The 24,728-nt window shown below is 44.1% G+C and overlaps 1 protein-coding gene across 6 annotated transcripts in view; it reads right to left on the bottom strand.

The window, feature by feature from the left end:
• Positions 1-24,728, bottom strand: part of LUZP1 (leucine zipper protein 1) — a 108,769-nt gene that overhangs the window by 4,550 nt on the left and 79,491 nt on the right. For 3 of the 6 annotated variants that reach the window (XM_079777227.1, XM_079777228.1, XM_079777225.1), the window contains exons 2-3: positions 15,441-15,547; positions 1,839-5,029 (exon numbers count right to left, since the gene is read on the bottom strand). In XM_079777227.1, coding sequence (XP_079633353.1) covers positions 1,839-4,910 — 3,072 coding nt within the window. In that variant the 5' untranslated portion in view covers positions 4,911-5,029; positions 15,441-15,547. Of the gene's footprint in view, positions 1-1,467; positions 1,586-1,838; positions 5,030-10,944; positions 11,107-15,440; positions 15,548-24,728 lie in introns of all 6 variants that reach the window. The other 3 variants (XM_079777226.1, XM_079777224.1, XM_079777229.1) reach the window with 2 other exon arrangements.

Here is a 24,728-nt window from a genome sequence, read left to right as displayed (position 1 = left end):
AAAGAAGAGTGGACTTAAAGATAGGAACCCTGGATTCAAATCTTAGTTCTTCCAGTATTTCCCTTGGGTGGCCTTAGATAAGGCGCTTTCTGTCTCTGACCTTCAGTTTCTACATCTGAAAAAATGGAGATAAAACCTGCTTACAGCTGTTGGAGAGACTGAATGAGGTAAGTAGGTGGAGAAGTGCTTTGTCAAGTGTTAACATCTATCATACATATATATGTATATCCTATCTAATAATAGAGTAACATGTAAATTACCATCACTCCGCTACGCCCACAATTGGGCAGCGGGAGGCTGGGGGGAGGGACTCGGGGTGGCCTATCCGGCCATTGAGAGGCAGGGATCCGCTGCCACTGAGGGGGGCTACCCTCAGCGGCCGCGGACCATCAAAAGTCGGGGAGCTGGGTGCCTGTCTGCTCCGGCACCAGGCCAAGGCCTGGTGCACCAGCGGACAGGCGCCCAGCTCCACCGCGAAAAGCGAAAGCATGTAGGGGACCCTACACGTGCATGATTCAATCATGCACTGGGCCTCTAGTATATATATAAAAGCCTAAGCAACCGTTCGACCAGTAGCTATGACACACACTGACCAACGGGGACAGACACTCAACACACAGGCATGGAAACATGGAACAGACTGATGAATCTCAGAGGGAAGGGGGGAGGGGGAAGGGAGGGAAGAGATTAACCAAAGGTCTTAAATGCATACTAAAGGCCCGGTGCACAGATTCATGCACCAGTGGGGTCCCTCGGCCTGGCCTGTGGGGATTGGGTCAAAACCGGCAGTCAGACATCCCTGAGGGGGTCCCAGATAGCGAGAGGGCACAGGCCAGGCCGAGGGACCCCACCGGTGCACGAATCTGTGCACTGGGCCTCTAGTAGAGTCATAATATCTAGATCCAAAATGTCATCATCACAGGCTCCAACATCTAAAAGATACTCCCAGTGGCTTCCCCTTCAAATGCTGTTCTGACAGTCTGACCCTCAAATGAAGAGGAGCTTCTGGATTTACCTATCCTGTAATGAGCTACAGGGCCCAGACCTACCTTCAGACTGATGATATAATGGGCTTGACAGGTATCCTGGGCAAAAAGATGCTCAGGCATAAAGCCTATAAAGTAGGCCCATTGTAAGCCCTAGCTCTCTTCATCCCCTACATCAGGGGTGGGGCATGTTTGGCCCACGGGCTGTATAAGGCCGCCAAATCACTTTGGCCCTGCCAAGACATCACAGGTAAGTTAAATGTTGGACTAAATATAGCAGGTTTATTTTTGGGTTAATAATTTTCATGGCCCTCAAATGATGTTACAAATATCCAAATAGCCCTAGGCAGAAAAAAGGTTCCCCACCCCTGCCCTACATGCTAGCAGCTGGTAAAGACCCTCTGCCTGAACTGAGGCAGCCCAGAATTCGTTTCCCGGCTCCACCTCTGCTCTGCAGAAAGGGCCCTGGGCTTCCTCTTACTCAGCTTCCCTGCAGCCGTTTCTTGTGCTTCCAGGTGCTGCTCTGTGGAGCCAGAAGGGGAGCTCCTTTGGCTGCTCTGGCAACCCAAGAAAGCAGGCCCGGTCTCCTTTTCTGAGGCCTGCAAACATGAAGACAAACACAGGAGACAAATTGGAAAAAGGACTTTTGGAAATGCATGCTCCTCTGTCAAATACCTTTCTCAAGGTACTTTATTGTTAAGGGCAAACCTGCCTGATTTTCAACAGTTATCTGAGCTACCCACTGTTTCCCAGCCCCATGGTCTCCATAATCCGGAGTCACACAAGCCAGGAAAAGGGGGGCAAAGGGAGGGGGGAAGGGACGGCTGAAGTGGGGAAAGAAGTGGGACTTACCATGCCTGCCACGTGGTTCCAAGCCGCAGCCGTGACAGCATCTCCCACCCGATTCCGGCGAGTGAGCATCTCTGACACAGTGAGGCTACTTTGGGTCCTTCTAGAAGAGAGCTCAGGGCCATCCCCTGGGTTTCCTACCCTTCGAGTACCCTGCTCCAGAAGGTAAGACCTGGGCTGTTCAAGGTCTGAGTAGTCTGTCGAAGACCTCTGGGTGTAGGCATTGGTAGACACCACATTTTTACCTATCTGAGTTGCGGGATCTTCTAAAGAGTTCAAATCTCGCCTGCTCTTCCAGGCATTCCGCACAGTGACATGCCTGGCCTCTGAAGGGCTCACCTCTGAAGGAGCACTGTGGCCTTTCCACCTGATTGTCTCTGCAGGGGGTGCATGGTTATTCCTCTCCAACAGATCCGATGGCTTGATGATAATGCTGCTCCGAGAGACCACTGTTTCAGGCCTGTTCTTCAGGGACCCATCTCCCATTCTTTCAGCCTCTGTGAACTGTAAGGTGATGTCATGTTTGTGAATGGAGAGCTCAAAGGGGGGGTTGACATGGTTGCTCACTGATGTGAGGTCTGGTGGCCCAACCTGGATATTGCTGGTGGATGTGTGCCTCTCCCGCGGGGCCTCACCTGGGGCGGCTCTTGGGCTGCTGCTGCTACTGCTGTCAGAGGGATAGATAGTAATGCTGCTTGTCACTTTGTTTGGTCCTGCTTTGGAGGTGGATGTCTGTTTCTCCAATGTGGCCTCGGTTCCAGACCCGCCCATGATTTTTTTCACATCTTTATCAATGATGACAGGTTTAATGACAGCTCTGGACCGCAAGGCCTCTCTGGGACTGAAGGGCCTTTGACTTTTTACTCCAGCACCATTGGCCTCTGGGAATTCCCCAGTATTGGTGGAGGCTCTGACAGGTTTCACAGATTCATTTTCTGTCCCGACATCTTTATCATCCTCCGACAGGGCTGTTCTAAGGCCCCCTCGGGATTTGCCTGTTTCTCTAGAGCTGGGCTGTTGTTTGTGCTCTGGCTCTGGGGTGATGGTTGTGTTTACCAATTTGGCGGTAACAAGAGACGACATGTCCATGTCATCATCTGAGTCTGGCTTCTCTCTGCCACTAGATTTGATGACACGACACCTTAGGGCCTCATGCTGACTGCTGTCTTCCATCACAACTGCTACAGGTTGATCAACTCCTTTACTTGGGGTTGAAAAACCCTGAAGGATGTTCTCTTGGCTTCTGGAGCTATAAGGATACTTTGATGCAAGTGGAGCCTTGGAACTGGAAGAACTGGTATCAGCCTCTGGGCCATTGGCAGCCTTTTTGCCCTTAGAGAGCCCTTCTGAGGAAGATCTTCGCGATGAGGCCGGAGCGCCAATGGCCTTAGAACTGCCAGAGTCTGCGGCCTGAGTTACTTGGCTTCCATTGCTAGGCGCCTGCCCCCTCTTGCCAAAGAGGGCCTCAGTGGAGGTGTCAGAAGCCTTGTCAGCTCTACACAGTATGTCATTGGGAATAGATCCATGGGTGGCATCACTAAATGTTCGTGTTGTCTTCTCTACTTTTCCCTTCAACCCACTCTCAGTGCCTGGCTTGGGAGTACCCCTCCAAACTTTATTGTGCTCCTGAGCAGCTGGAGGGTAGCGGCTAAGCACTGATGGCTGCTCCCTGGACTTCTTCCCTTCACTCTGAGAGGAGCCAGATGCACATCGATCTTCAGTTCTCTTTGTCTCCTGAGTCCCACTATCTGTACCTGCCCCTATGTTGGAAGCTTTGGCTGCCCTCCTATTCGTAAAACCAGGAGAGGAAACTTGCCGGTTGCTCAGAGAATAGTTTTCATTGTTAAGAGCAAACTCCCTGTTTCGGTGCCTTTCCCGCTTATGCTGAGGGGACAGTTCCCGAGATGTGTGCTTAGACACAGATACCTCACTCCCGTGGCCTCTAAACTTAGTCCTCTCGTGCCTGCCTTTGCTAGACAGGAAAGCATCCTCCCCTCCCACCTCCCCATTCTCTAATTCTTTCTGTTTCTTGATTTGTAGTTTTATCTCCTCCAACTGGCTGGCTAAGAGTTTGTTTTTATTTTGTTCACTTAGGTAATTATCCTGAAGGTCATTATTTTTGGCCCTCATTTTCTTAAGCTCTTCTTCCAAAGATTCAAAATGTTTGATTTGTGTCTTAAGTTTCTCAATCTCTTGGTTAAGGTCTTTGACTTTATTGTCTTCCTGATTTCGGTTCTTTTCATTTTCAGATTTATTTCTTGTTTCATTCTCTACCTGCTTTAGATAGTCCAGAGTGCCTTTCCTTCTGGATTCTTTGGATGGCAGTGTGGAAGAGATACCGTCCTCAATCCGCAGGTCATTCCTTTCCAGAAGATTAGAAGCATTCCTTGTATAATCTCGGTTCATTTTTTTGTTCTGCTCCAGTTTTTGAGTGAGCTCTTTTATAAGTTTCTCATTTTCTTTCTCCTTTTCATTCAGGTATTTTCTCTCACTTACAAAGCTCAGAGTTAATGATTTCAGCTTTTCTAACTCTGACACTAAACTCTGCTCAGTTTTATCTAGGCGGTCCTCAGAAGACTCCAGTTCTTTCACTTTGACCCTGAGCATTTCCAGCTCAGAGGAGATTTTCTTCGTCAGGTTTCTCTCCTCATTCAGGCTCAAACAGAGTTGGGTGCAGTCATTCTTACTCCTGCTGAAGGCCTCCTCTAGCTTCTCCAGTTCGGCCATTCGTTTCTGAAGCCGCTCAATCTCAGATTTCAACTCCCGGGTGAGGTTTTCCTCCTCTTCAAGTTTCTCCTTCATCAGCTGACACAGGTCCTCTGCTTTCTTAATTTCCTCATCTTTGCCTTCGATTCTCAGCACTCGCTGCCGCAGCACTTCAATCTCAGCCAGCATGCTGGAGTTGCTGCCTTCTGCCTGAATCACCTTGTCCTGCAGATCCAGGAGCTCATCCTCTGCTTTTTGGAGGTTTTTTGTGGCTTCTTCCAATTCATCAAGGCGGCGGCTTAGACTCTGTAACTTAAACCGCAGGTGGCGGCTGGAGGCAGTATCCTTGTAGTTTGTAAACTCAGCCATGTCTACTGTCAGCCAGTGTGAACTCCAAGAGGCATCCAATTCCACTCGGGGGGATGAGAAATGGTTACCTTTCTTTTGGCATCCACAACCTTCTTTGGCAGCTGGAGACCATTATCACTCTACAGAAGGAAAACATGAAGCATGTCAGGCAGTAAATATAAAATCTGCACGTCAGCTCTCAAATGTGCTTCTTGTGCCTAAAACATAGCAGGTCCTCTAATTGGAATAAACCTACAGGATAAGGTTCTTTATGGCTGATAATGAACTGATATATAGTTTCAGCCTAATGAAGAATTCCACCAGCGCCCTGGCCAGGGTGGCTCAGTTGGTGGGAGTGTGGTCCCCTACACCAAAAAGGTCACGGGTTCGATTCCCAGTCAGCACACATACAAATGTTGCAGGTTCAGACCCTGGTTGGGGCACTTTCCAGAGGCAAAAAAATAAAAACAAAACAATAAAAAGAATGCCTCATTTCCCATGAGAAAATCTTCACCATTTGCCATCTTCATAATCTCAGGAAGTCATTAGTTTTTCTATAAATCATTACGTAAACAGCCTGGGTTTTACTTGGTTGTAAAATCAGGATAATGATGTCTACCATCTCTCTCCCCAGTACTGTTCTGAGATAATGCATGGAAAGTCTTGGTAGCAAAGCAGTAAACAATCCTAAGAATGTTAAGAACTATAGCTTCAGGGAAAGAAGCAGACTAGTGAAAAAAAAAAATCACTTTATTGACACAGGAAGATAACAGGACCTGGGTTCTATTAAGGCAGAAAGGGAAGATAGTATACTTAGAGAATGAGAGGTCTAGGATGACTTGCTCTCACTGAGAAGCTAACCCAAAAATGGTCTCAGCCTGGTAATATCCCTGGGAAACCTACCAGAGGTAAACAAAAATAGTCTGAAAAGCGATCCCTACCGAGTTCACACAAGCGTCCCACTGATAAAGTCCTGCTGAACCTGAGTCTGCAAGTCCAAACTACAAAACACATAAGGACCACTCTTATTATGACTGAACAAAAGAGGTTTACACCAATAAGAACCAAAGTAAGATAGGCTACAGATCATAAATTAAGTACATTCAAATCTTTAAAATCATAAAAGAAGGAATCAAAAACAGGAGACAATAACAAGATGCTATCAACGAAGATCGGGATTTTTAAATTAACCAAATAAAATTTGCTAGAAATGTAAAGAAAAATAGTAAATAGATGCTAATGAAGAGTACAGTGGTTAAGAAGAGATATGAGGAAATTACAAAAGGCAGCACATAATTAAATATAGAAAAAGAGAACGAGAGGTTAATAGAGAAGGAGAAATACAAAAGAGGTCCAAAAATGACAAAGTTTAATAAATAGTACAAAAGGAAGGGACAGACAGAATGGGGGGAGGCAATTTGTAAAGAGCTACTAGCTAAGAAATTTCATGAGCTGATAAAAGATATGCAATGGAGCTCGGCCATCATGGCTTAGTGATTGAGCATTGATTGACCTATGAACCAAGAGGTTACAGTTTGATTCCTAGAAAGGGCACATGCCCAGGTTGCGGGCTCAATTCCCAGTGTTGGGCGTGCAGGAGGCAGCCAATCAATGATTCTCATCGATGTTTCTATCTCTCCCTCTCCCTTCCTCTCTGCAATCAGTAAAAATATTTTTATATTAAATAAAATAAAAAGATATGCAATGGAGCCTCATATTCAGGAAGCAAAATCTCAACCAAAATTAAATCTGTGCCTAGTTGAGAAGGAAATAAAAACCTTAATGTTTATTAACAGACCCTCACTAAAAAAACTATTTCTAAATGTACTTCAGAACACAGAAACTGATCACTTAAGGAAGGCATGAGATGGAAGAAGGAATGGCAAGTAAATAAATTTAACCCAAACAAGCACTGAATCGGTTAATAACAAAAATTGGGTGGGAGGGACAGGATAAAATCAAAGTGGAACTAAAACAATGGAAAATAATAACATGTAAGTCAGAAAGAAATCAGATTTCAAGAAAAACACTATTACTTGGTAATAGAGAGTAAGCATACTGAGAAGGCATAATAAGCAATATATAAAGAACTGCTATAATATTAATTAACAACAAAAACTCATTTTAAAAATTTTAGTATGTTTTTACTGATTTTTAGATAGAAAAGGGGAGGGAAAGATAGTAATATCAATCAGCTGCCTCCTGCATGCCCCCTACTGGGGATCAAGCCCGACACGGGCATGTGCCCTGACCAGGAATAACCAGTGGTAACTTCCTGGTGCATGGGACCATGCTAATCCACTGAGCCACCTGGACAGGCAACCTCATTTTTAAATGGGCAAAGGACTTGAATGGAAATTTCTCCAAAGATGATATCCAAATGGCAACAAGCAATGCTCAACATCACTAATCATTCAGGAAATGCAAATCAAAACCACAATGAGCCCAGCTAGTGTGGCTCAGAGGTTGAGCATTGACCCATGAAGTCACAGTTCGATTGCCATTCAGGGCACATCCCCGGTCGCAGGCTCCATCCCACTGAGAGGCATGCAGGAGGCCGATCAATGTTTCTATCTATCCCTCTCCCTGCCTCTCTCTAAAATCAATAAAAATACTTTTAAAAAAAAAACACGAGATACCACTTCACACCCACTAGGATGTAGCCAAGTGTTGGTAAGGATGTGGAGAAACTGGAATCTTTGTACACTGTTAGTGGGAAAATAAAATGGTACAGCTACTATTTTTTACCACAATAAAAAAAATACCTTTAAAAAAAAGTAAGGCAGTAAAGAAGTAAAAGTCATAGAGAAGGTAGGGCAGAATTCCAGTTTCAGGTCCAGCATGTGAGCAGCCTAGAAGTCATCACTTTGAACAAACTGAAAATCAGTAACTCTTCTTAGGTCTACCTGAAAACTGAGGTCACAGAGAAAAACTCTTCCCCCCAAAATTAGACAAGTGGATTCAGAAAAATCACAATTTTCCACAGTAGGAACCTCCATGGGAACTAGTACCAGGGTAAGAAAACCTAAATTGCAATTGACAATTGCTGAAGCTCAGTGTGGACAACTCAGAGTTTAAAAAAGCTCTCAGTAGGTGATAAAACCCCAATAGGTTAGGCTCCCCCTGTTAACCATTTCATTTCTCTCTCCCTAAAAATTAACAAAAACATATCAATAAAAACACACACACGCACACAAAAAGCTCAGAACACCAAGCAGGATAAATGTCAAAAAGAAAAACAAAAACAAAAAAACCCAACACCTAGGCATATCATATTCACACTGCAGAAAATCAAAGATAAAAAACCTTAAAAGAAGCCAGAAGAAAAAATACCTATAGAGCAAAGGTAAGAATTACATCCAATTTCTCAGAAATCATGAAAGCAAGAGGAGAGTGGAGTGAAATATTTAAAATGTTGAGGGGGGAAAAACACACCAATCTATAATTTTGTACCCTGCAAAATTATCCTTTAAAAGTAAAGAGAAATGCTTTCTCAGACAAATGAAAACTGAGGGGATTTGTTGCCAGTAGGCCTGCCTTGAAAAAAATATTAAAAGAAATTCTTCAGTGAGAAGGAAAATTGTATAGGTAAAAAACTCAGGCCACATAGAGGAAGAGCATTAGACTAGGAATGAGTAAAAGTAAAATAAAATTTTTAATTTTTAAAACTGATTTTAGAGGAAGGGGGAGAGAGAGAAACATAGATTTGTTGTTCCACTTATTTGCATTCATTGGTTGATTCTCGTATGTGCCCTGATTGGGGATCAAACCCGAAACCTTGGCATATTCGGACGATGCTCTAACCAACTGAAGTACCAGGCCAGGGCCTAATTTTCCGTATTCTTAAATGATTTAACAGATAACAGTTCAAAATAATAGCAACAATGCATCCAATGAACATAATTTATGTATAGGTGAAGTAAATGCCAGCAATGATACAAGGGATAGGAGAAAGAAATTAGGATCATATTTATTTTTTTTTCTTAATATATTTTATTGATTTTTTTACAGAGAGGGAGAGGTATAGAGAGCTAGAAACATCGATGAGAGTGAAACATCAATCAGCTGCCTCCTGCACACCCCCCACTGGGGATGTGCCCGTAACCAATGTACATGCCCTTGACCAGAATCAAACGTGGGACCCTTCAGTCCGCAGGCCGACGCTCTATCCACTGAGCCAAGCCGGTTTCGGCTATATTTGTTTTTATAAGGTACTTGTATTTGAACTAACTCTAGGGCAGTGGCCAGCAAACCGCGCCTCGCGTGCCAAAAGCGGCTCTTTGGCCCTTTAAGTGTGGCTCTTCCACAAAATACCACGTGCAGGCGCGCACGTACAGTGCTATTGAAACTTCGTGGCCCATGCGCAGAAGTCTGTTTTCGGCTCTCAAAAGAAATTTCAATCATTGTACTGTTGATATTTGGCTCTGTTGACTAATGAGTTTGCCGACCACTGCTCTAGGGCAACCATTAAAAAAAAAAAGTTTAATTGATATGCTGAGAAAGGAAAGAAAATGGCACCAGATAAAATGCTCAATCAAAGCCACCAAAGGCAGAAATAAAAGACAAAAAACAAGGGCAACAAAACAGTAGTAACAAATATGGTAACTATTAATCCAACTATAGAATCACTTTAAACATCAATAGTCTATATCAATTAAAAAAGATTGTCAGAGCGGATCAAAAATCAAGACCCAAATTGTATGTTATTTACCAAACACCCATTTTTTAAATTTTAATGAAGACATAAAGATTAAAAGTAAAGGATTGGAGAAAGCTATCCCACGTTAATACTAATCAGAAGCAAGCTGGAGGAGCTCCATTAATTTCAGACAGCACACTTCAGAGCAAGGAAAGTTATCCAGCAAAGAGGGGTATTACATAATGATAAAAGGGTCAATTCTCCAAGAAGATACAATAGTCCTTCCTTAAAATATACATGTATTTGTCTTAAAACAGAGCACCAAAACTGACAGAACTACAAGGAGAAATGGATGAACCCAATACTACAATTGGAAAGTTCCATACCCTTCTATCATAAATAGACCTAGCAGACAGAAAATCAGTAGGGACATAAACTCAATCAACTGGATATAAAGGATATGGACAGATTACTACAGCAGCAAAATATACATTTCACATGGAACATTCACCAATACAGATGACATTCTGGGCCATAAAACACACCTTAACAAAGTGAAAAGAACAGCATACACTATGCTCTCAGACCACAATGGACTTAAACTAGAAATCAATACCAGAAAAATAGCTGGGATATCCTCCAAATATTTTTTAAAAAGATCAAACAACACATCGGTCAAAGAAATCTCAAAATTTTTTAAATACTTTGGACTGAATGAAAAAATAAAACTTTATCAAAATTTGTGGGGTGTAGCAAAAGCAATATTTAGAGACAAAGTTACAGCACTACATGCATATATTAGAAAAGAACAAAGATCTACAATCAAAGATTACATCTAAAACTAGGGATTTAGGAGGAAGGGAACCATGGTTTAAGCCATAAGAGAAAACAGCAATCACTGATGAGAGAAAAACTGCATCAACAATGATTCCATAGGAAAAGCCAGGGGGAAAGAGAAACAACCTTAAGTGGAATCTGAGGAGATGCCAAATGCCACTTACCTCAGGCCCCAAGGTCCCTTCCATTGACTGCACTTGGAGCCTAGGGCCACCAGATGGAGCCCACACCCAATTCAAAACACTCCAAAGCCTTGGAGGGTTGGAATTTTAGAGTAGAGACTCCCTACCTCAGCCTCTCAGATCCTGCCTTCTTTCTGATTATTTTCCTCTCTACCACTCTACCTCCCTGGGCTCAACTTTCTGTCACCTTCACTTCTTTTGGTCTCCCCGTCAACTTTTCCCAACTTCCTCATCCTCAAAAATGTAGAGAGAAAAAATTCTAAATTTATATGTTTTTATAAGACAGAAACCCTTTCCTTCATTCCCATCCATGTTTCCTACTGTGAGTGCCACATAACAAAACACTACTTTGGCCTTGGCTGGCGTTGCTCACCCTGAGCTTCTAAATTGTACTTACTCGCCCTGGCTGGTTTGGCTCAGTGGATAGAGCGTCGCCTGCGGACTAAAGGGTCCTGGGTTCGATTCCGGTCAATGGCACATGCCCAGGTTGCAACTCAATCCCCAGTAGAGGGCATGCAGGAGGCAGTCAATCAATGATTCTCTCCTCCTCCCTTCCTCTCTGAAATCAATAAAAATATATTAAAAATGAAAAAAAAAGATAAAAATAAGTTGTACTTAGTCAACCAAAGCAACTGATTTTAGCCTCTTTTTAAAATTTTTTTCAATTAGTTTACATTCAATATTACTTTGTATTTAGTTTCAGGTATGGAGCATGGTTAGACAATGATTTTAGCATCTTAACATATTTGGCTCCCTCAAGACTAAAGAAATAGTTTCACCACTTTTATTTAAAATAAAACCACCTACTTGACCCAATCTTTTTATTTTAAAAATGAAGGAACTGAGACTTAGAAGTAAACACTATGATTTCTCCAGCAACGTAGTCTCCTGTTCTTCGCATTGTGTAAAATCATCTCCCTACACACTCTTTTAAGTGTTTTTACAAAGTGAGCAGTTCTGATTATACAGACTAATAACAACAATAAGGTATAAAGGAAACAAAGGACAATCACAAATTGAGCACTACTATACTATAGACCAGTGGTCCACGGACCACCAGCTGGCGACTGCTGCTATAGACAATATATTAAGTACTTAAATACATGCTTTCTCTAGGGATCCCAGATCTATTGTGTACTTTTTCTTAAATTACTTCCCTGAGGTTTTCTCATCCATACAAAGACAATATGCCATGGCTGGGTGACTCAGTTGTTGGAGCATTGTCCTGGTCTGGGTGACAATGTTTCTCATGTCAATGTCCCACTCTCTCTAGAATCAATGGAGGCATATCCTCGGGTGAGGGTAATATACACTGAGTGGCCATATTATTATGATCTCTGAACGCATAATAATCTGGCCAGTGTGTGTGTGTGTATATTAGAGGCCCGGTGCATGAATTCGTGCATGGGTAGGGTCCGGCCAGCCTGGCCAGGGGACAATTTGTATATTAGCCTTTTATTATATAGGATATTCACTGAGTGGCCAGATTATTATGCGTTCAGAGACCATAATAATCTGGCCATTCAGTGTTTATATACTAGAGGCCCAGTTCACAAAATCTTGCACTGGGGGGTTGGGGTCATCCCTCAGCCTGGTCTGTGCCCTCTCACAGTCCAGGACCCCTTACTCCTTACCGCCTGCCTGCTCACTGGTAATTGCTGCTCCTTAGAGCTGCCGCGGAGGCGGAAGAGGCTCCTGACAGTGCTACTGCACTCACCAGCCATGAGCCAGGCCTCTGGCTGAGCGGCGCTCCCCCGTGGGAACGACCGGTCGCTATGATGCGCACTGACCACCAGGGGGCAGCTCCTGCGTTGAGCTCCTGCCTCTGGTGGTCATTGCACATCATAGCAACCGGTCGTTCTGGTCATTCCGCTGTAACGGTCGCTTAGGCTTTTATTATATAGAAGAAGATATCCTATATAATAAAGAGGGAATGTGCTAATTGGCTGTCATGCCATCACAAAGATGGTGGTGCCCATAGCCAATAAGGGGGGATATGCTAATTGATTGTCACGCCCTCAAAGATGGCAGCGCCCACAGCCACAAGATGGCAGCGCCCAGTCCCTTCAGCCCCCCAATCGCCCAGGGCCGACCCAAGCCATAGGCAAGCCTTGAATGGCAGCTGCCCAGCTGCCCAGGGCCACCCGAGGCTCAAGTAACCAGGGCCGGCTGAGGCTTTCACTGCCGGCACTGGCAGCAGCAGAGGTGTGATGGGGGCGTCGCCTCCCGCCCCTGAGGGCTCCTGGACTGTGAGAGGGGGCAGGCCGGGCTGAGGGACCTCCCCCCTCCAGTGCATGAATTTTCATGCACCGGGCCTCTAGTCTATATAATAAAAGCCTAAGCAACCGTCATGATGCAACGACCAGAACAACTGGTCGCTATGATGCACACTGACCACCAGGGGGTTGACGCTCAATGCAGGAGCTGCTCTCTGGTGGTCAGTGTGCTCCCACAAGGGGAGTGCTGCTCAGTCAGAAGCTGAGCTCACGGCTGGCAAGTGCAGTGGCAGTGGCAGGAGCCTCTCCTGCCTCCGCAGCAGCACTAAGGAGCAGCGAGCCGAGTGGTAAGGAGCGAGGGGTCCTGGACTGCGAGCGGGCGCAGGCTGGGCTGAGGGACAACCCCCCACCCCAGTGCATGAATTTTGTGCACCAGGCCTCTAGTCTATATAATAAAACCCTAATATGCAAATAGACCAAATGGCAGAACAACCGAACAACCAGTTCCTATGATGTGCGCTGACCACCAGGGGGTGTGTGCAGACCATGGCGGATGTCAGCTGCAGTGGGATGGTGGAGCAGGTGAGTGGGAGCGCCAGACCAAGGCGGGGCACACGGGTGCTGTCATCAGGGCGAGCCTCTGGTGGTTACTGAAAATTCTTTGCTCCTGCGCGCTGTGGTCTTGCCCCTGTTGCCGGCACCGGCCCCACTTGCACCTGCTGCCGGCGCCCGCTGCCGGCCCCGATCGCTCAGTGCCATCAGCGGGTGTGAGTAGTGGCTGCTGGCCCCAATTGCCCCTCAGAGCTTCTCCACCTCCCCCTGCTCCTGAGGGGCGATCAGGGCAGCAGCCACCACTCACACCCACTGCTGGCGCCAGCCCCAATCACTCCGCGCGTGCGAGTGGGGCCGGCATCAGCTCATGGGAGCGGCAGTGGCAGGAGAGGGGCTGCCGGCAGACAGGGGACCTGGGGCCGCAGTGGGAGGAGCCAGGCGAGGGCGCAGAGGATGGGCCGAGACCCGCCCCTGTGCCCACCATAGCCTCACGGCCCACAATTCAAGTTGCACGAATTCGTACACTGGGCCCCTAGTGTAATATTATCTTAAAATTTACTATTTTTTTGCATTTCAACTTGAAAGTTTCAATCAATAGCCTCAACTGTCTATTTTCTACACCTTCCAACTTGCAAGCATTGACTATAAATCTGATAGGCAAGTCTTTACAATATTGTCATCCAAATTGATGTTCAAATTGTTAAACAAAATATAACCAAGAACAGCCCTCTAGAATGGCACTACAAAACAGCCTGTCTAGATAAACACCGATCCATTAATTGGTACTTGTACAATACCTTTATGAAGCCAGCTCAAAATTTCCTTTGTCTTAGGACCACATGAGAAAATGTTAAATACTTAATCTTAGTACTCAGGGACACATTAGCTTTATAGTGCATTCCTGATTCTCCAGGCTAGGAACCTTTTAAAAAATGAATTGCCTTGCCCTAGCCTGTTCTCTGTGGTTTGAGCATTGGCCCACAAACTGAAGGGTCATGGGTTCAATTCCGGTCAAGGGCACGTACCTCAGTTGCACGCTCAATCCCTGGCATCTGGTCAGAAAGATCAATGAACAAATGAATCCTGACTGCCACTCCACCCAACCAGAAATTAATTTCATAACCCAGTTCCCTGAGGTAGGAAAAATACTCCAGGGAGAGGAATAGCACAAGAATCCTGAACCAATTAATAGGACAAGAATTTGCCCAGACGTTTCCCCCTCCCTCAAGAAAAGCTCTATACTATCCGTGACTATGCCTATTTCGCAGTAGGGGTTACCGTGAGAGTGAAAGGTCTCGCTAAGATTCCTTTCCATGTGCAGTCACTCCTATGCCTAGAACCCAGTTCCCAGACGCTACCTTGGGTTGCCTGTTGCTCTACCTTTCCAGAGAACTTTTCTCTGTTACCCAGCTACCACTGGCAACCAAGACCATGTTCCCCACTCTCCAGTGGCTCCCATCTTGCTTAGAATAAAATGCACTCCAATGCTCTTTCCTGGGCTCTAAGGCCCTCTGGGCACTCACTGCTCAAGTTTATTTTATTTCTTTACTACTCTCCACTTTCTTGGTCAACATCAACCAATAAAATACTGGTACACAGAACCCTAGGAAAAGGAAATACTAGTAGTTATCAATTGAAATTTTTTTTGTTTTTTAAAGGTAAAGTCAGTCACAGACTCAACCAAAAAGTAACTTTCTCAAGAGACGTTAGAGTACAATGAAAATAAGTCAGGTTTGAAATCTAGTCCTACCATTTACTACCCGTGTGAATGTGGAGAAGTTATATAACCTCTCTTAGCTCATTTCCTCATGGTGGTAATAACAGCACTTACCTAATAGGGAGATAATGTATGTCAAATAGACTTGGCCTGGCATTTAATAAGTATTCAGTAAATGGTAGCTAGGCCTAGTAAAGACTGCCAACTTCATGCAAAGATTTTCCTCTGTTAGACTGGCTAGTTGATTAAATGAGAAACCCTGTGAAGTACTTAGCATAGTATATGGTTCATAATGGTTATAAACAAATACTAACTTTCCTCCCTCTCTCATAATGGTGGGAAAATTGCAGACTTCATAAATTACCAATTCTATCAGTGTGGCCAGGTTTCACGGCACAACCTACTTACCATTTAGGTAATTTGAGCTTCCAGTCAATGATTCTGGCTGCTCCCCTCAATGGTGGTTGTCCTGGAAACTGTCACTCACTATCTTTCAATGGCAGTTGCCTCTTGACCTAGACAAAACAGAAACAGGAAGAAAGAGATCGGTAAAACATGAATCACACCAAGACTGGGCAAGCTGAACCACAGCCCTGTCCCAAAGACCATCATATACAGCACAGTGTCAGAAAGAGACAAGGCAGAATCCGACTCGGCTGACTCTGAAGAAAGCTGGCTCTTTCCCAGGGGAGAGGTGGAGTTGGCTCTAGACTTCCCCTTTCCTATCAGATGATATGGTCTCAGTACAGACTACATTGTCTTCCCTTAAATTAACAGGTCTAATACATCTAAAAATTCCTATGACATCTTACAGCTGGGAAGGATCTCAGATATCAACTAGTTAAATGCCCTCATTTTTAAGAAAGGAACTGAAGATTGGAAAGGGTGAATCACACAATTGCTTAGAACTAAAGCTGGGATTCTACTTAAAAATAAGATGCTCTGGAAAGTGGGTAAGAAAAACAAACATCACTTGGCTATCTACCACACCTCAGGCAACATGTTATATGTTTTATATAAGACAATAACACAATAATGTTACCCTTATAAAGAATCTAAATTTCAAGAGTCAAGTAACTTGTCTAAGGTCTTACAGCTTTCTAGTAACTAGGTAGTCAGAATTTAAGTCTATCTGACCTAAAAAGGCACTTCACCATTCTCACTGGGTTGCCTTCTAGATTGGGTCCTCAAAAGGGCCCCAAACAACCCGAATCGATTAAAACTAAAAACAGAGCTTCTCTGTCTGCAATCCTACCCTTCAGTTTTGTAATGAGCCTTCTTTTTACAAGAGAGCTGAAAAGTGTAATAACCCATTGGGTCTCACCCCTAATATGAGTTAGTGAAGATAGAAGATCTTCTGTCTATCCTATCTTGAGGAAGAATGGAAAGACAGCTATGCCAGGGACAAAACTAAAGCTTTTGTACGTAGTCTTACACTCAAACTATCCCCCTCTCCTTTCATCGCAACTGCCCATCTCTCCCTTCCGTATCCTGTAGACCACCTTTGACTGCCTACCAAGGATGCTGGTCCCTTAAGTCTGATTCCCACACTTCCACCACCAACACCATAACGCACACACAGAGTGCACCTGCCTTTATCCCCCTAGAGAGCCGGAAGGCTAGAATTAAAATGGAGGAATAATAAAATGGTAGTTTTTTATGGCTTTTTTAAAAGATGAGAGCCTGAAGCCTCAAGCCAATATGACAATGAAAATAGGGGAAAAAATAGGAAAAAGGGTCTGTATCAGGGGCAGCACCCAAAGGATGGCCTGGGTGAGTGTGGGAGAAGCTTTAGTTCTCTCTCTCCCACATATATACTTTTTAAAAGACTCAGTCTAAATAGAATAATTGTGATTACTATTCAAACAGCTTCAGAAGTGGCCCACAGACCTTCTGTCCTGCCCTCACCCATCACCTCTTTCCCCCTCTCCACCAACCTTACACGCGCGCACACATAATTTACTCCGCATTGACTGTAACTTCTCCCACATACAAATTCTGAACTCTTTAAGAAGTGGCCAGATTTATGTGTATGTCCACTAAGGTCTCTGCAGTCCTGACAGTGAAAGCAGCACCCCTACTGACAGCTACTGCCCCCACCACCTACTGCTAAGTTTGCTGGTATATTGCTAAGGCCCAGGGGCTATCCCCCTCAAACAGGATAAAATGCACTGCCAAAAATCAAACAGGAACTCCAGGCGATCCTAATTTGTTTTCAACAGTCTACATTCTCTCCTATTTCTCAGGGGCGGAAACAAGCAGCAAATGAATTCTTTCCTTTGCTTCTGAATGACTTTTACTTCTTGCAGCCTCCGCGGCGTACTAGGCTTCTGTCCCCAGAAACAAGAGGATGACTGTAAACATCCTCAAACTCTTTAGTGCTGCCCCTTCAGAGCGCGTCCCACCCTGTGAATTCCACCCACATCACTTCCCTCAGGCAACGTCTCTGTGCTTGTTACTGTTGGTGGTGATAGTGGTGTGCATGTTTCTGTTGGTGGAGAAGAGATGCAAGGACCCTTACAGATAAGGAGAGCCCAAATGCCTCATTTTCCAAAGAAAGTAAGTCCCAGAGAGGAAAACCTTACTTGCCCAAGATTGCAAAGCAAGTTGAAGTGAATATGATTGAGTCCACCTGAGATAATTAACAAGCCACACTGAAGAAATGCATCAGTCTATCATTTGACTGCTGAAGATTAAAGCTTTCTTAAATACATATCACTTTTGCTCCCAAAACACTTTGATAATAGATAAAAATGCTAGTAGGGAATTCTGCTTCCAATATTATCTTCCCACAGATAGCGACTATAAACTCTAGATAAAAAAAATTTAAACAACTGAAGTTCCAATTCAATAAAAACAAACCCTAGGTTGCTGTTTAGATCCCCAGACGGGACACATACAGGAGTCAACTGGTGAATGCATGAATAGGTGGAGCGACAGGTTGATGTTTCTCTCTCCCTCTCTTAAATCAACAAATAAAAATTTAAGAAAAAAAATAAAATCCTAGCCGAACCCGGTTTGGCTCAGTGGATAGAGCGTCGGTCTGCGGACTGAAGGGTCCCAGGTTCGATTCCGGTCAAGGGCATGTACATGGGTTGCGGGCACAGCCCCGGTGGGGGGTGTGCGGGAGGCAGCTGGTCGATGTTTCTCTCTCATCGATGTTTCTAGCTCTCTATCCCTCTCCCTTCCTCTCTGTAAAAAATCAATAAAATATATATATTTTTTAAATAAAATAAAATAAAATCCTAGGCTGTCCAGAGGAACCAAAGACAGAGCCCAGAGCAGCCAGAGATAATGATAAGAAAGAGCCACAAAAGGAGAATCCAAGTTCTATGTATAAACTCCGCCCAAATTTCTAGCTGACCCCGGAACCATATATACACAGGGCAGAATCCAAGGACCTCAGCAAAGGATAAAAGAACTAGACTGACATTTGAACTGCCACCTGCCACAGGTAAGACAGGGTTTGCTATTTTAACCAAGTTAACTGCCTACTAAAATCAACAGAAACCAGAGTCTCCATAACATAACATTCACATTCATTTATGTTCAGGATAGAAATCCAAATTACATAAAGAACTAGCAATTAAACCTCTCTGCAAGGAAAAAGACAATCAGCGGAGGGCAAGTCCAAGATGACCCAGATGTTGGAATTATCAGACAAGGATACTAAAGCAGCTATTATAACTAAGCAAAGAAATTTTTTAAAAATTTAAAGTGGCAATTATAGAACAAATTTTAAAAATTCACTGAATGAGCTTAAGAACAGAATGTAATTGATAGAGAAAAGAGACACTGAAACTTGGAGATGAATCAATAGATATTATCTGAACTGAAATAACTCTGGGTCATCTGCAGTCTCTACAACCACCACCCTCAGCTGAGTGTCCTCAATGACAACTTTACTTGCTGGTAACAGAAAGTCTGATCGCAGTGAGAACCAGAATGACTAGGGATCACAGAAACCATTACCTGCAATTCTGTTGGACTGGCCACCCCTCATCTACTAATTAATCTCTTTAGGCATCCAGATATAAGCACCGAACAAAGTGTAAAGGTGAAAAATGAGAGGGTAGGATAAAAGTTTAAATCTGAACTAACCATAATATCCGAAGTCCTAGAAATCAAATCTAGTGCCCATTGTGTATACTGAGAAGCAGGAAATAGTTGTTTTTTCCCCTATAATTGCTGAGGTAGCACCCTCAGGATTGTTCAGAAAAAAAGCCAGAGGGATTTTAAAGTTTTTTCTGCCCTATACAGTAACTTCACCCAAAAGCCAACCTGGTAAACAGGCTGATGGCAGGAAGGGGTGGGACCCAACAACCATTGGGTCTGGGCCTGAAGAGTGCAGCAGCTTGGTGAGAGCCAACCCAGGGTCACCAGGTTGATAAAAGAAGCTCATCTGAATGCCATCACTGACCAGCTTCCCACACTCAAGGCACTTCATGTTGGAGATCAGAACGCTCCAGGTAAAAGTGGAGGAAGAAACAAGCTGCAGAAGACATGTCCATTTCTGTAAGCCCCATCTTTTTCTTGTCTCCCACCTCCCACCCCACCTGCCCACAAGGGAAGAGAATACAGAGCAAGTGATCTTTTCTGGCTAGAGTGGAGAAAAGAAGAGGTACCCCCTAAGTGTAAAAAAACTTGAACCCTGCCACTAACGTACAGTCAGACCTCAAGAAAAGTCTTTTTTTTATGCTCTCTGGGTCTCAGTTTCATCAGGTGAACAAAGGTCAGATGAAATAACATCTAAAGTCCTTTCCAATAACAATATGTATGACATCCTGAGTTTCCGGTCAAGATAGAGGAGTAAACAGGGCTATACTCTTCATAAACATGGCCACATCAAAATTACAATTAACTAAACTATAAAACCACCTACATTGAGAACCACCTGAAATCTAGCTGAACAGAAGTCCTATAACTAAAAATATACAGAAGATACCACATCCAGACTTGTAGGAGGGGCAGAGACATGGAATGGGCTGAACCCAAACCCACGTGGTGGTTAAAAATCGGGAGGGATGCCAAAACCGGTTTGGCTCAGTGGATAGAGCATCGACCTGCGGACTGAAGGGTCCCGGGTTCGATTCCGGTCAGGGGCATGTGCCTTGGTTGCGGGCACATCACCAGTAAGGGGTGTGCAGGAGGCAGCTGATCGATGTTTCTCTCTCATCAATGTTTCTAACTCTCTATTCCTCTCCCTTCCTCTCTGTAAAAAATCAATAAAATATATTTTTTTTAAAAATCGGGAGGGATATCTCAACTCGGCTCCAGAGGTTCCCCCCGAGGAGTAAGGGGTCCCAGCCCCACACTGGACTCCCCAGCCAAGGGTTCCAGTGCTGGGAAGAGAAGTCCCCTTAACTTCTGGCTGTGAACAAACACCAGCAAAGACTGGCTGAGTAACACGAATAGCTGCTGGAATCTTAGGCGTTCCTCTTAAAGGGCCTGTGCATGGACTTAATTGGACTCACTCTGAGCTCCAGCACTGGGGGCAGCAGCTCCAAAGGTGCCAGGGACATATGGGGAGAAACTGAATTGTCTGGCTTTGAAACAAGGGCTGGAGGGGCAGCTTTCTCCCAGACAGAAGTGTGGGCACAAGCCATTGTTCCTTTGCTGAGCCTTCACCCCACAGAACTGGCAGGCAGGTGCCATATCTGAGTCTCCATCAAGGTGGCTAAACGCTCATTGCCCTGCCCCGCCCCCTACTGATTTCCTGGGACCCCACCCAAACTGTATGAACCCAAAGAGACCCACACCAAGACACATCATAATTAAAATGGCAGTGGTTGAAGAGAGAACCATAAAAGCATCGAGAGAAAATCAACTATCTACCAGGGAGTTCCATAAGACTGTCAGCTGATTTCTCAATAGAAATTTTGCAGACCAGAAGGGACTAGCACAAAATATTCAAAGAGATGCAAAACAAGAACCCACAACCAAAAATACTTAGCAAAGCTATCATTTAGAATCAAAGGACACATAAAGAGCTTCCCAGACAAGAAAAAGCTAAAGGAGTTCACCACCACCAAGCCAGTATTACAAGAAATGTTACAGGGTCTTCCTTAAGAAGAAATAAGTAATAATATGAATAATAAAATGGCAATAAACACATCTCTACCAACAATTACTTTAAATGCAAATGGATTAAATGCTCCAATAAAAAGACATAGGTGGCTGCCCCTGGTCAGTGTAGCACAGTCGGCTGGGCATCGTCCCATGCACGAAAAGGTTGCAGGCTCAATCCCTGGTAGGGTGCGTGCAGGAGGCAACTGATAGGTGTTTCTCTCTCTTCCACTCTCCCTCCTCCTCTCTCTAAAGATCAATGAAAATGTCCTCTAGTGAAGATTTTTTTTAAAAAAAGGCAGATACCCTTATCTGCCCTCCCCCACCACATGACAGATGAGCATGCAGACTAAGAGACTTGTGACCTTCTTAGGAAACTAGAAACAGACAGGACTAGAACCCAGTAACCCCATCTCTAAACTTCAGGGTTTTTTCACCATACCTAACAAAGAACCAAGAGTATAAGCAAGACTGGAATTGGAAGGAATGGGTTTAAGAACTTTCAAGCACTTTGGAAGCACTATTAATAAACAATTGAAAAAAATAAATAAAAAATAACAATTGATAAGACTAACTTTTGTTTAGGGCATCATTTAAAAGAAGGCTCTCAAGGACCGCTAGCTGGCTCTACTGTTCCCTTTCCTAACACGTCGCCTGTAACTGAGACTAGGCTTCCTTGGTGCTTGGCCCATGTTCGTGGCGTTTAGCACAGAACCACAGGCCTCCCCTCCCCCACCTCCCTCCACTCTCTGAAAAAGCAATGAAAAAAACATATATCCTCAGGTGAGGATTAACAAAAAAAAATTTTTTTTTAGTTTGTTTTAAAAAGTCTTTGTTGGTATATAAAATACAACCTTTCCTATCTATTATGGATTCAATTCCTTCTTATCTTCATATGCAATTATCCCCATTCTCTCTTACATCATCATTTTTCTCTCTTTAACTCATGCCCATCGACATACAAACATGCTACTTGAAGTGTGGTCCACAAACCAGCACTGGCTCACAAAATGTTACCATTCGTAGTACAGAAATCGAGAGTAAGCATTTAGACAGTCGTGTAGCAAAATGACACTGCTGCAACATCCAAACAGATGATCAGAGAACTTCTCAAACAGGGTCTAAAGCTGTAAGAGAGTTGATGCATTCACATAGTGAGTCACAGGTGGAGTTAGTTACATAAAATCAGACAGAGTAGTCCCAGACAGATTAAGAACAAATTAATTGGTCCTGCATCACAGCTAACTTGAGAAGCTGCCCCCTAGAACAGTGCTTCTCAATACTGAATGTGCATGCAAAGCAGCTGGGAGGGAGAGGGGATCTCATTAAAATGCAAACTCTGATTCAGTGGGTTTGGGGTGGGACCTGAGATTCTTTATTTCCAACAGGTTCCCAGTTTGATCCAGAGGCCCCATCTGAGAATCAAGATTCTAGAATTTCCCGTCTTGAAAAAAAATAATAAACTCTCTTGGTCTCACATCTTCCAGCTACTTCAGCCCCAATGTCTCTGCTTCTCTTTATAGCAAAACCTCTTGAAAGAGTTGTCTATACTCCTCATTTCTTTTTTTGTAATATATTTTATTGATTTCAGAGAGGAAGGGAAAGGGACAGATAGAAACATCACCGATGAGAGAGAATCATTGATTGGCTGCCCCCTGCACACCCCACACTAGGGATTGAACCCACAACCCAGGCATGTGCCCTTGGCCGGAATTGAACCCGGGATCCTTCAGTCCGCAGACTGATGCTCTATCCACTGAACCAAACCAGCTAGGGCTATACTCTTCATTTCTTTACCTCTTATTTCTTCAGTTCACTCCAATCAGGCTTCTACCGTCAACACTCCACTAAACTGTTCATCAGAATCAAAAGCCTCAATATTACCAAATTCTGTGGTCATTCAGTAACCTCTAAACAGCATTTAAAACAAATAACCAGTCTTTCTCCATCCCACACTTTCTTTAGTTCCAGGTTGTCATACTTTCCTGATTTCCTTCTTATTCCACTGGCTCACCCTAGTCCAGTGGTCGGCAAACTCATCAGTCAACAGAGCCAAATATCAACAGTACAACGATTGAAATTTCTTTTGAGAGCCGAAAACCAACTTCTGCGCATGGGCCACGAAGTTTCAATCGCACGGTACATGCGCGCCTGTACGCGGTGTTTTGTGGAAGAGCCACACTCAAGGGGCCAAAGAGCCGCATGTGGCTCGCGGTTTGCCGACCACTGCCCTAGTCTTTTATGCTGGCTCCTTTTCTGCTTGACCAGGGCCAGTCCAAGGACCTCTTTTTGGTATCTGTAGCCTCCCTTTTGTGGGTAATCTCATTCAGTCCCACGACTTTTGATATCAATGACCTCCAGATTTTTACCTCCAGCACTAGTCTCTATGAACTCCAGAAGCATATCAAACAGCCCACCTGACATCTCTACGTAGACGTCTAATTGGCATCAAATATCCACATATTCTCATGTTCTCAATGGTATTTACCTCTACCCTTCTCTCCCCAAACCCATTCCTCTTCAAATTTCCCATCTCAGTTCACAGCGCCACCATTCATCAACTTGCCCAGATCAACTTTCTGGCATCATTCTGAATTTTCCTTTCCCTCACACGCCACATGGAAATCCATCAGCATGTCTTACCAACTATTTCCAAATTCTCTTTCATCTGTCCCTCTGCTCTCTGCACCCCTATTAATCACCCTAGTCCAAGCTACTGAACTCTCACCCTACCTCCTACAATAGCCTCCTTAAACCCCCCTGCTATCAACTGCCCCATATAGATAGCTCTCCAAACAGGCAAATTAAATTCCTAAATATCTATCCTGCTTAAACAAAACAAAATACTTCTAACAGCTTTCCCTTTCACTTAGAATAATCCAAAGTCCTCACCACAACAGCCTCCAAAGCCCTACATGACCCGGCCCCTAACTACCTCTCTGCCCTCATCCACTACCAGGTCTCCTCCTCACTTCCTGTTTCTTGTACACACTGTATTCACTCTTGCCTTAGGGCCTTTGCACTGGTTATTCCCTTTGTACAGCTGGCTCCTTTCTGTCACTGAAGGGTCATCTTAAATTTTACCACCTTAGTAAACACTTGACCAGTCAATATAAAGTACCTCTCAACCTCTAAAATATCACCCCGGTTTATGCTCACTTTAGCACTTAACCCTATCTGGTATTTTTTCTATTTGTTTATTGTTTGTCTCCTCCTCCCCATCCCTATCCCCACCTTCTATCTAGCTTATCACTGTATCTCCAGTACCTGGGTGACAATGATCTGAGATGGAGACACAAATTTATGAGTCATGTGCATAGATGTGTGGTTACTAGTCAGTGAGGTGGATGAGATCACTCTGGGAGAGTGTCTACTATGAGAAGAGAGGAGGGCCTGGGACAGTAGAACATTTAATAGCTATAGAAGGGAGGATGAGCCTGTAAAAACAACAGAGTAGGAAGAAGAATAAGACACTGTTATGTCACTGGAGCTAAGAGAAAAGAGAGTTTCTGGAAGGAGTGGTCAAGAGTGTCAGCTTCACTGAGAAAATTAAAGACTAACAATGTCTTTTGAATTCAGCTTCATGGAGGACATCAGTGAACTTACTATGAGGTGTTACAGAGAAATGAG

The sequence above is a fragment of the Cnephaeus nilssonii genome (assembly GCF_951640355.1).
Source record: "Cnephaeus nilssonii genome assembly, chromosome: 7".
In the NCBI taxonomy this organism is placed as follows: Eukaryota; Metazoa; Chordata; class Mammalia; order Chiroptera; family Vespertilionidae; genus Cnephaeus; species Cnephaeus nilssonii.
This window is presented reverse-complemented; position numbering and strand designations above follow the sequence as displayed.